Source organism: Castor canadensis, chromosome 11, assembly GCF_047511655.1.
Source record: "Castor canadensis chromosome 11, mCasCan1.hap1v2, whole genome shotgun sequence".
NCBI lineage: Eukaryota > Metazoa > Chordata > Mammalia > Rodentia > Castoridae > Castor > Castor canadensis.
This window is the reverse complement of record NC_133396.1, coordinates 46767236-46779678: the sequence shown is the minus strand read 5'-3', so window position 1 is coordinate 46779678 and position 12443 is coordinate 46767236. Positions and strand designations below refer to the sequence as shown.

The 12443-nt window shown below is 36.8% G+C and overlaps 1 protein-coding gene across 1 annotated transcript in view; it reads right to left on the bottom strand.

Annotated features, from left to right (window-relative positions):
• Rpa1 (replication protein A1) overlaps positions 1 to 12443 on the bottom strand; it is a 55105-nt gene that overhangs the window by 24862 nt on the left and 17800 nt on the right. Inside the window, exon 5 of the mRNA XM_020169115.2 lies at positions 7341 to 7429. Coding sequence (XP_020024704.1) covers positions 7341 to 7429 — 89 coding nt within the window. The remainder of the gene's footprint in view (positions 1 to 7340; positions 7430 to 12443) is intronic.

Sequence of the window (12443 nt, the reverse complement as noted above, 5' to 3'; positions counted from 1 at the left end):
TGCCACCTACAAATCAAAACATTCCAATAAGATGCCTCAAAATAATTCTTAATCTCTTTTCTTATATCACTGGTTCTGACCCAGGAGAGAAACAGGAGATTTAAAAGTTACTTGCACTCATGGCTATCCCTTTTTTTTTTATGATCTATTACAATGGTAAATGAGCCATGGGTAGAGAGAATCAGTTTATGGACACTGGAGTACACAGAGTAACAAAAAACACTCAACTTCTAACAACTATAAAGAATATATAGATGAATCAATATAATTTCCCATTGACAGAAAATGGCCAAAATCAGGCTGAGTAGAATTCCAACTAGTATCAATAATGATTAGTACTAATAAAGTAAGATTGTATAATACATTTAAGTCCAATTAAAGTATTAACAATAGTTTAGATAAATAGAATTTATCCATATACACAAGGCAAAATATGTAGTGGTATGAGAGAGAGAGATTTAAAACCATCCAACTCAGTAGTATATGAAGCATGAATTATTTTTGAAGTTTTTTGCTTTTGTTTTTGGTGGTACAGGGGTTTGAACTCAGCCACTTGCTAGACAGGTCCCTAGCCCTTTTTTGCTTTAGTTATTTTTCAGATAAGGTCTCATGTTTTTGCCAGGGCCAGCCTGGGACTGTTGATTCTCTTACCTATGTAGAGATCACTGACATGCACCATCACACCCAGCTTCTGTGCTGAACCCCTGCTCAGGCTGGCCTCAAACTGTGGAGGTTGGCTCTGCCTCCTAAGTAACTGGAATTTGCTTGAAGTTTTATTTTTCACATATTGGAAATTCTGTAAGTACCTTTTATGTGATAATACTACTATAATGCACACTTTGCATTTTAATGCACATTTTGGAATTCCTACTGATTTCTGGACAGATTTAGTAAATTAATTTTACTGATCACCTGATTTGTCACAGGTTCTGGATTAGGTTCTGTAAGGATATAAATCTAATTTTAGTACTCTTCTCCCAAACAACAGATTCCTTACTTTCACAGTAGAAAATCAGAAAGCACTGCTGTGAAATACACTGTAAGGCAGTAGTCACTGTAACAAAGATATCTCCATGATGGCTCAAATAACAATGTGTTACTGATCTAGTAACACATTCATATTATTCAATAGTAAATAATTCTGAATAGCAAAATTTTCTCCTCCCTCTGTACTTTAACAGACCCTGAAAAGAAGGACCAGTAAAACTGGAATTTTTTTCCCCATAGCTCTGTAATTCTGAGCCCAAGAAATGATTATATTTCAGTCCTCTCATTGCCATCTTATTGCAAACACTTTTGCCCGTGAAACACAAAGTGTCCAATGCAATCATTTCATTACATAAAATATAAAGAACACTAAATACTTGGCTAAAGGTGATAAAGTTGGCTACAAGCACCTCTCCCTTGCCCCTTATGGCATCCAAGGACTTCAGAGATGCTAAGCCATTGCTTTGTCTTACCATTCCTTCTAAAAGCTGAGAATATGAAACTAATGTGTTCGTCTTAACAAAACTTTACTACTGACAAACAAGTATCTGCTCTAATTTAATAATTTAGAACTTTACCTGGTACACTCCAGTTTTCCCTCTCCAATTTAGAGCATCAGATTATTACAATTTGTGCAAGTCATGATTAGTATCTACCAGGTTCCATTTCTGGAAAGATCATGATGAAAACCTAGTCTCCAATCTTTCTACTTCTCCTAAAAACTATACAGAGCAGTAAGAATGCATACCACACTATATACATGCACGCATGTGAACACACTCATGTGACATATCCCATATAAAACCACATCTTTAATTTGGTGAAACTAGGGAACAGAGAAAAACCTATAAATTCCAAATTATGTGAAAGAGAAGCCCAAATAGCACTAGTCAAGAAATCATAACAGTGAAGACAAAAGCAGCATGGATGACTTAAATGCAAGAACTGAAATTACAAGTCCTAGAATAAGACATGAGTGAATGCCTGTGTAACTCTGGAGTGAGGGACACATTTCTAATTAAGGCTCAAGTCCTGGTTATTAAGCCAGGCACCAATGGCTCAAGCCTATAATCATAGCTACTTAGGAGACTGAGATTGGGAGGACTGAGGTTTGAAGCCAGCCCAGGCAAATAGTTGGAGATTCCCCATCGCCAAAATAACCAGAGCAAAATGGACTGGAGGTGTGGCTCAACCAGTAAAGCACCTGCTTTGCAAGCATGAGGCCCTGAGTTCAAACCCCAGTTCCACCCCAAAACAAAAACAAACAAAAACCCAAAACAAAACTCCCCAGCAAATTCAATTACATAAAAACCTAAAAACTGCCACAAAGCAAAACAATACCAATATCATAAGCAAGTCAAAAAAGACTCTGGGATTCATATCAGAGCCAAAGAACTAACCTGACTTCTTAAAGAACTCTTAGAAATTGAGAAGAAAAAGACAAAAGGTAAATGGGCAATACAAGAGCAGCCAGTTTACAGAAACCAAAACCAAAACCAAAGGGCTTCTTAAACATTTAAAAGGATGCTGACCTCACTCAGAATAGAAATTAAAATGAAAATCAACACCAATATGCCATTTTTTCATCTAACAAATCCATACAAACTTGAAACATATTCTGTTGACATGGCTAAGTAACCAGTATTTTTGTACATTGCTAGTGGGAATGCAAAATGACACAAACTGACATGGAGAAATTATTATCTAACTGTATTTGCCAACCACAGACAAATTTACCAAGTGACCCAGCAATCTCACTGCTGGCAACCAAACCCCCTTAGCCCATATACTGGCATATGTACAAAGTTATTCAATGCATCAGTTTGTTTGTTTTTTTTTCTTGTGATGCTGGGGATCAAACCCAGCACTATCTTAATAACTACTGTCTATGTACATAAATACAATTTTCACAGTAGGTCAAAGCTTTGGTTTGAAGGTTAATCTTTAATACCTGGATACAATAGAAAGCAGCTTCACCTGGGAATCACCAATGCTGATTCTCACTTTTCAAAGCAATTTACCGTGTGACCTTGGTCAAGTCCCTTCATTGGCAAAACAACTAATCTCTAAAGGTATTCCTTCTGGGCTGGAGACATGGCTCAAGTGGTGGCATGCCTGTCTACCTAGCACACGCCAAGCCAAGTTCAAACCCCAATACAGCAAATAAATAAGTAAAAATTAAAATAATTCCTTTTGCCTCTAACATTCTGGTATCGTGTTGAATGCTCCACTAAGGTTTAGAATTAAACTTTTCCAATTTCTTTCTTTTCTTTACTCCACTTAGGCAAAGCCTCAGTCCTAACTGAGTTGTAGTTAGGAAAACCAAGACAGAATGTAGTTTGTCTCCAGCACAAAAATGACTGGGTTTGGCTTCATTTATCCTTAATCCAAAAGGATACCAGTGAGACTGGAGTACGGCTCAGTGTAGGGTACTTGTCTAGCTTGTGTGGGGTCCTAGTTTCAACCCCCGTATGGCCAAAGGAAAAAAAAAAAAGAGCAAAAAAAGCCAGAGAGAATGAGAATTAATTCAAAGCAGAAAAGACGAATAAGAAAACCAGGTAAGACCAAGGCAAACAGCAAGGAGTAAGACTTAAACCTATCCAATAACTAAATTAAATACATACAAATAGTCTAAACCTCTGAATTAAAAGGTAAAAATTACCAAATTGAACAAAAAGACCTGCCAACATACTGCTTATAAAAATGCATATTTAATATAAAGATATACTAAAGACATAAATACATTAAAAACAAAAAGGACTGACACTGGAAAGTGGTAGAGTGCTTGTTTAGCAACTATAAAGCTCTGAGTTCAAATTTCAATACCTCCTCCACACATGCATCAAAATATTTGCTAGCACAGTGGCTCATACCTGTAGTTCCTGCTACTCAAAGAGACAGAGATTTTAGGATTTAAATTCCAAGCCAGCCTGTACAAAAAAGTTAACGAGACCCCCATCTCAATCAATAAACCAGGTGTGATATCATATGCTTGTCTCCCCAGCTGCACAGAAGACAGACCACAGGTAGGAGGAATGGCCCTGAACAAAAACTTGAGATCCTACCTGAAAAGCAGCTAAAGGAAAAAAAGAAAAAAAGGGCTGGGGGTGCAGCTCAAGTAGTAGAGCATCTGCCTATTACGAGACCCTGAGTTCAAATCCCACTACTGCCAAAAGAAACAAGCAAACAAACAGACATGGTGGTGCACATCTATAATCCCAGCTACACAGAAGGTTTAGATTAAGATTATGGTCCAGCCCCAGACAAAAAGAAACTATCTGAAAAATAACTAAAGCAAAAAAGACTGGAGGGAGTAGCTCATGTGGTAGAGAATCTGCCTAGCAAGTACAAGGCCCTGAGTTCAAACTCCAGTACCACCAAAATAAATTTAAAAATAATTAAAGTAAAATAGGGAAAAAGATATAACACTAATTTTAAAAAAGCTAAAGTGGCTATATTATTATCAGCATAGATCTCAAAACACAGAATTTTACCAGGGATGAAGAAAGTCATTTCACAATGATGAAGAAATCAATTCATCAAAAGAACATAACAATTCTAAATGTTCATACATTTAACACCAGAGCTTCAAAACATAAAAAGCAAAAGAGCTAAAAGAACTGCAAGGAGCAATGGAGAAAGCTACAATTTACAGTCTGGAAGCTCCAATATCTCTCTATTTCAGTACTGACAACAAGTGAACATAAAATCAGTAAGGATCTAGAATATATGAACTACACTAACTTGACCTACTTGACATTTATAGAACACGCTGCACACTATACTCTTTTCAAGTACAACACAATTTACCAGGAAGTACCATAATCTGACATAAAAGTAAGACTCAAAAAACTTAGCAGAATTTGAGTAACATACCATCAAAAAACACAAAAAAAAACCCCAAAACATGATGGAGCCTGGCATGGTGGAGGACACCTATAAACCCAGCACTCAGGAGGCTAAGGCAAGAGGATCAGGAGTTCAAGGCCACCCTGGACTACACAGTGAGTTTGATGCCAGCCTGCGCCTCCTAGGAAGATACTGTACCTCCTCCCTGTCAAAAGAGGGCTCAAGTGGCATCACTGGTGAGTTCTGCTACACGTCTTTTGTTTGTTTTTTGGTGGCATTGGGCTTTGAACTCAAGGCCTCCTGCTTGCTAGGCAGGCGCTCTACCATTTGAGCCACTCCCCACTGGCCCTTTTTTGTGTTGGGTATTTTCCAGATAGGGTCTCATGAACTATTTGCATGGGACTGGTTTTGAACTGCGATCCCCCTGATCTCTGCCTAAGTAGAAAGGATTACAGAGATGAGCCACTGGCAAGGTTCTGCTAAACATTCAAGGGTGAAGTAATACTAGTTCTACAAAAACTCTTCTAGAAAATTTAAGAAGGAACACTCTCCTATTCATTCTATGAAGTCATGATTAGCCTGTTATCAGAATCTGACTGACACGACAAGAAAACTATAAGCAATCTCTCATGGCTACATATGTAAAAATCCTAAACAAAATCAAATTAAGTAGACTTAACAAAGTAAATCCAACAATACATAAAAAAGGATAATATATCACAACAATCGACTTATCCCAGAAATCCCAGGTTGGCTTAACATTAAAAAAAAAAAATCACTATAATTTACTATATTAATTAACCAAAAAAGAAAAAACATGATTATCAATAGACAGAGAAAGCATTCAACAAAATTTGGCATCCATTCCTGATAAAAAATTCTCAGCAAACAAGAAATAGAAGTAAACTTCCTCAACCTGATAAAAGAATATATGGAAAATCTACAATTAACATAATATGTAATGGTGTAAGTATGAGGGCTTTCTAAGAAAGGAACAAAACAAGACAAAGAGGAACAGCAAGGCTGAATAGTTAAGTCTTTTTTCTTTTTTGAGACAGGGTCTTACTACGTAGCCAGGCCGGTCTTGAGCTTGCAATCCTTCTGCCTCAACCTCTCAAATGCTGGGCTTCTTGCCATGTGCCACCACGATGGCTTAGTGAATATTTTTTCTTACGTCTTAGCCAACTGTTTTCCTCCGACAGGGAATAGTCTATTCCTATTCAATACCTGTTTTGCTATTGAAGTATTTTTTCCTTGGCATGTAAGAAATTCAGTAAATATTAAAAAGTTTAACCCTGTCAATCCTATCTGTTGTAGATATTTTATCCTAGTTTAAGTTCATATACTTTCTTACTTTTAACATGCAATTATTCCAATATATTATGTAGTCCCTTCCTTTTTGTTTTTATTACTTTTGAGGGTTTCATTTTCTTACCTTTTAAAAATGTAACTGGAATTTATTTTTGGTGCACTATGAGGCTTTACTTTTATTTTTATTTGATGTGGTAGAGGGGCAGACAGGCCTTCTCTTTTTTGGGGGCCAGAGAGTTAATGATTCTTTTTGCCTTGCTCTAGAACACTAATTGCCTAAGTAGTGGACTTTTTTACCCCTGATTTCACTGTTGTTATATATATTCTACAAGAAAATAAAAACCGCTAATAATATTGCTATCAAGAGGTAATCACTGTTAAGGCAGGCATGGTTGTCCATGTCTATAACCCTAGTACTGGGGAGAATGAAGCAGGAGGATCTCAAGTTGCAAGCCAGCCTGAGCTATACACTGAGTTCAAAGCAAGCCTAAGCTACATATCAAGACCCTATCTTAAAAAAAAAAAAGAGAGAGAGATAATCACTGATAACATCATATGTGTCATTTGACAGATACTAACTGCAGGCCAACTGTGTAAGCCAGGCTTTAGAAATACAATAAATATGGCCTCTACCTTTACACTGTTTACCCATAGCCTAGCAATACAGAGATGATTCTATAAACTACCAGTGCAGTGAGTCCTCCAAACAAGGATACTTCTCCCTATTTAAAAACATAAATATGCTTAAGATGTTAAGAAAATGAATTTCCCATTAATTTTACAGATGTGCTATATAATATCCTACATTACTATAATAACCTAGATACTTGTTATTTTTTAGTCTACTGTAAGTGGATATTACAAAGAGTGACCATTGCACTTCTGTTGCTTTTTTCTTTTCTTTTCTTTTCTTTCTTTCTTTTTTTTTTTTTAGCAGTATTGGGATTTGAAGTCAGGACCTCACACTTGCTAGGCAGGCAGTCTACCATCTGAGCCAATCCCCAAGCCTTGTTTCTTAAATTTCCCCCTATATTCACATTACCACTTCTTCAGTACTGAATAGCCTGATTCCTAGACCCCAGAATCACTGTTGCTTTATTAAGACTAACAACTCAAACTGAATCCAAAAGGTAGAATTCTGCATCTGTAAGAGGCATTCAATTGAGGGTTATGATCTTTAAAGGGGATTTTACCTTCATTATAGGGCACTGGATTGCCAATCTTTATTCCAACTGCTTCAGCTGACTTCAAAACTTCTAAATCCATCAAAATAACTACTCTTCTACAAAGGAAAACAGAAACAAGTTAGAATAAATAAATTCCAAAACCTTTCAAATGAGTTTCTTAAAAAGCTTTCCCTCAATAATCATTCTGATAAACTATTTCCCTTTGTCAACTGTTTCTTCATTAATGAATGTGATACCAATTCCTACATAAATATTTCCCTAATCTTTCACTACACCATTTCAAGGCTTTTTATGATTACAGGATATTCATTTCTCATGTAGGCCCTTAGTTAAAATGACACACACTTGCAAAATACCATATCTTCAAAGAGCCAGTGACTGACATGATAAGAATTACATTAGACACAAGAGTATGTGACACAAAGAGATGATCAGTTTTTAGAAATATACTTATCTAAACAATTACTTTTTCCCATGAAAACCAATATGACAGTAGATATTTTTAAAAATTTAATTATTGTCTAATTATTATCTTACATACCTTTGAATCATCGTTACCTTTTTTTATTTTGGCAGTGCTAGGGTTTGAATTCAACACCTCACACTTGCTAGGCAGGTGCTCTACCACTTGAGACACTCCTCCAGTCCTTTATGTGTTGGGTATTTTCGAGATAGGTCTTGAGAACTATTTGCCTGGGCTGGCTTCAAATACCGATCCTCCTGATTTCTGTCTCTTGAGTAGCTAGCAAGGATTGCAGGTGTGAGCCACTGGTGCCTGACTTCATTTTTACGTTTGATTAAAAGTTTTCAATATACCAAACCAAACCAAATAAATATCTGTAATGAACAACAGCTAGGCACCAGCGGCTCACACCTGTACTCCTAACTACTCAGGAGGCAGAGAAAAGGAGGATTGCAGTTGGAAGCCAGCCCAGGCAAATAGTTCACAAGGCCCTATCTCAAAAAAAAAAAAAAAAAGTTTTCAATAACCTCCTGAAGATCTTAGAACCAAAACAAAAACCTCTGAAATGGGGTTCGGGGTGTAGCCCAGTGGTATAGTGCTTGCCTAGCATGTGTGAGGCCCTGGGTTTGATTCCCAACAACATAAACAAATGAAAACCTTTGACATGGCTTACAGGCTTCATACTGTCTGGCCTTGCTAACTACTCTCCAGCTCATTTCAGCAATTCCAAGCTCTCTGCCCTCTAGCCCAACTGTTTCTGGCATATGCTATGCTCCCTCCTACCTCCCACATGTCCTAGAACATGTGCCCCTCTAGTTGCAATTTTTTTCTCATTCTGCTTTATCTAATACTCTTTTTTTTTGGTGGGGGGAGGACCTGATTCAGGACTTTGTGCTTACAAAGCAGACAAAAATCAGGTACTCCATCAAAGCCATACCTCCAATCCACTTGCTCTGGTTATTTTGGAGATGGAAGTCTAGTGAACTATCTGCCTGGGCTGTCCTGGAATCTTGATTCTCCCAATCTCAGCCTCCCAAGTAGGATTCCAGGCCTGAGACTTCATCATACTCCTGATCATCTATCTCTCTTTGATCACTATATCCTTGTGTTTGATAATATAGCCTTTCATTTAGATCAGGTTTCTTTCTTCTACTCTTTGCTACAGCCATGATTTCTTTCCTTCAGAACACTTCTCATAGTTTTTAACGATATACTCATTAGCGATTATTTTATTATCCATCTCCTCTACTACATTGTACTTTCAATAAATGTAGACAGCTAGCCTCTACTGCCTAATGTAACAGGTCCACAGGTGTTGCTCAATACACACTAGAATGAGAATGTCATGACCATGACCATTTTAAAAAGAACTGCAGCTGGGTGTGAGTGGCTCATGCCTAGAATCCTAGCTACTCAGGAGGCAGAGAGCAGGAACATTGTGGTTTGCAGCCAGCAAATAGTACAAGAGACTCTATCTCAAAAAAAAAAAAACAGGGCTAGTGGAATGGCTCAAGTGATAGAGCACCTGCCTAGCAAGCATGAGGTGTTGAGTTCAAGCCTCGGTACTGCCAAAAACAAACAAACAAAAAACCAAACCTGCAACAGGAAAAATGAATTTGAGGGGAACACAGCTAGAAGCAGGCAACCAGAAGAGAAGAAATGATGGTGACCTGAACTGAAGTGGTGCTAGTGGAGATGAAAAAAGTGGGTAAGTTTAAGTAACAATTAAGCAATGTTAAACCCAATCACACATTTTCATCATGTTCTACTCTTTAAATGGTCTGGCTGCTAAATTTTGGATTGTGCTTTTATCAGGTTATCCTATCAAGTTTATACTACTGCAGTAAAATAAGCCTGAAATTATCTATTCCTGAAAACTGGATATAGATTACTTGTTAAAACTACCTGATAGTCACATTCAGCTATCTTCAAAAATTATCCAAATCACTGCAGAACATTTATTTAGCATCATCTTAATAAACCTGAGACACATATTTTAAAAAGAAATTTTATCTTGTCATATAACCATAAATAAAATACTAGCAACGTGAATACAACAGCATACTGAAAGAATACACCAGGGCTGGAGGCATGGCTCAAGTTGTAGAATATTTGCCTGGGGGACAAGCGCAAGGCTCTGGGCTGTGGGAAATTACATGAAGGTTAGACAAATGACCTGCTTTCTTTGAAGTAAACAATGAGGGAGAAAGAAGATAAGGAGGAGAAACCCACAAAAGTCAAGAGACTTACAGACCATCAATCTACTGTACTTTAAACTTTCCTTTGGAACCTAATTTAGATTGTATACACACATACATACATACATACATGCATACATGCACATACAAATATCTACATAAACAAATCTACATCTATCTGTAAGAATAGCTGAAAATTGAATACTAACTGCGTATTTATTTTACATGTAAACAGTGTTGTGCTTTTTATAAAAAGTTATCTTTAAAAATATTTTTCTTTTTTTTTTTGTGCAACACTGGGGTTTTTTAACTCAGGGCCTCATGCTTGTTAGGCAGGTGCTCTGCCACTTGAGCTACATTTTCAGTCTTTTTGGGTTTTTAATTATCTCACAATTAGGCTCTTGCATTTTTGCCTAGCCACTTGGACCACAATCTTCCTACCTATGGGTTCCAGCCTAGCTGAGATCACAGGCATATTCCATCCACATCCAGCTTATTGGTTGAGATGGGGGTCTTGCTAACTCTTTGTCTGGGCTGGTTTCAAACCTTGCTCCTCCAGATCTCTTCCTCCTAAGTAGCTGGGTTTGCAAACTTGAGCTACTGGACCCAGCTCATAAAAATACATAGTAAAATATTTCTGAGTTGGGTGCCAGTGGCTCATGCCTGTAATCCTAGTTACTTGGGAGGCTGAGATCATGGTTCCAGGTCAACCTGGACAACTACTTTGTAAGACCGCATTTCCACATAACCAAGGCAAAATGGACTGAAGGTGTGGCTCAAGCAGTAGAGTACCTACTTTGCAAGTGTGAAGTCCTGACTTCAAAGTCCAGTCACACACATACACACAAAAATTTCTGAATGACATAATAATCTGATATTTACTTCAAAATTATAGAGGAGCTAGATATGGAAAGGATACTGATAGAGCAAGACTAGACATCAAGTGATAAATGGAAATTGAATGCTGGGTATCTGTATATTCTGACTACTTTTATAAATGTTTAAGATTATCCAAAATAAAAAATGGGCTTAAAAAAAGAGAGAAAGGAAGCTATGATTATTTCTTAAGGCAGGATTTATTTTGTAGGAATGAAAAAGTAGTTCTACATTAATCAATTAAAATGATTCATAATGGTGAAGGATTAAAAACAGTATGATTATATCAGGATGAAGTAAAAGCCTTTAAAAAGATTAAAGAGCCATTCCTATAAAATCCTGAGTAATAAGAGGACTTAAAAAAAAAAGCCCTGAACATGATAAAGTGCATGTATTTATGTGATAAACTCTATGCTGAACACTGAAACTAAAAGGATTTCTATTATAATCAGGGTACAAAGACAGTACTTAAGGACACCACTATTGTTAACATTGTTTTGATAATGCTAGCTGATTCACTACCACTAAAAACAAAGTAAATGACAAATGATACAAATGTTACAATAAAGAAATGATACAATTGTGTCTAGAAAATCCAAGAGACCTTAAATGGACATATACAGTATTCTTGGATAAGACCTACATCAAATATCAAATGCAACTATTTGCATTCCAATAGTACTTACTTGTTTTTCAAAGTTGACAATATAACTCTACAATTAATATGGAAGAATAAATGTAAGAACTGCCAAGAAAATTGGGGGGGGGGGGTGGGGGGAAGAGACAAGTAAAGGAAGGCATTGCCAAAAGTTACTAAAATAGTCTATGGATAATTTAGTTGAAACTCTGACACATCATTACCATTGAGTACTTTGGTGAGGATGTACAGAAACTTCACATAGCTATTTGGAACTAGCCTGGTAGTTCCTCAAAAAGTTAATTATGAAGTTATCATTTGACCCAGCAATTCCACTACTCCTGGATAGCCTTCCCTATGGTCCACAGGGGATTGTGATGTTTCAGGACACCTCTCAAATATCAAAATTTGTGGATGCTCAAGACAATATTTGCATATAACCCATACACATCTTCCTGTATACTTTAAATCATCTCTACGTTACTTTCAATACCAAACACAATTTAAACATTAAGTAAACAGCTGTTATACTGTACTGTCTAGGAGGTAATAATGAGGGGAAAAAGTCTGGACACACTCAGTACAGAAATTTTTTCCCAAGTATTTCTGATCAGGTGTTGGTTGAATCTATGGATTCAGAACCCACAGATACAGAGGACGAACTGTATTTTACAAATAGAAATGTATGTGTGTATATAAAAACTTGTATACAAATCTTCAGCACATTAGTCCAGATAGCAAAAAGATGAAACACCAAAATGGTCCATAATCTGATGACTAAACAAAATGTAATATAGCTATACAAAGGGACATTACAGCCACAAAAATGAAGCACTGGCACATGCTACAATTTGGATGGACCTTGAAAACATTATGCTAAGTCAAACAAACTTGTCACAAAGGACCACGTTTTATATGATTCTGTTTATATGAAA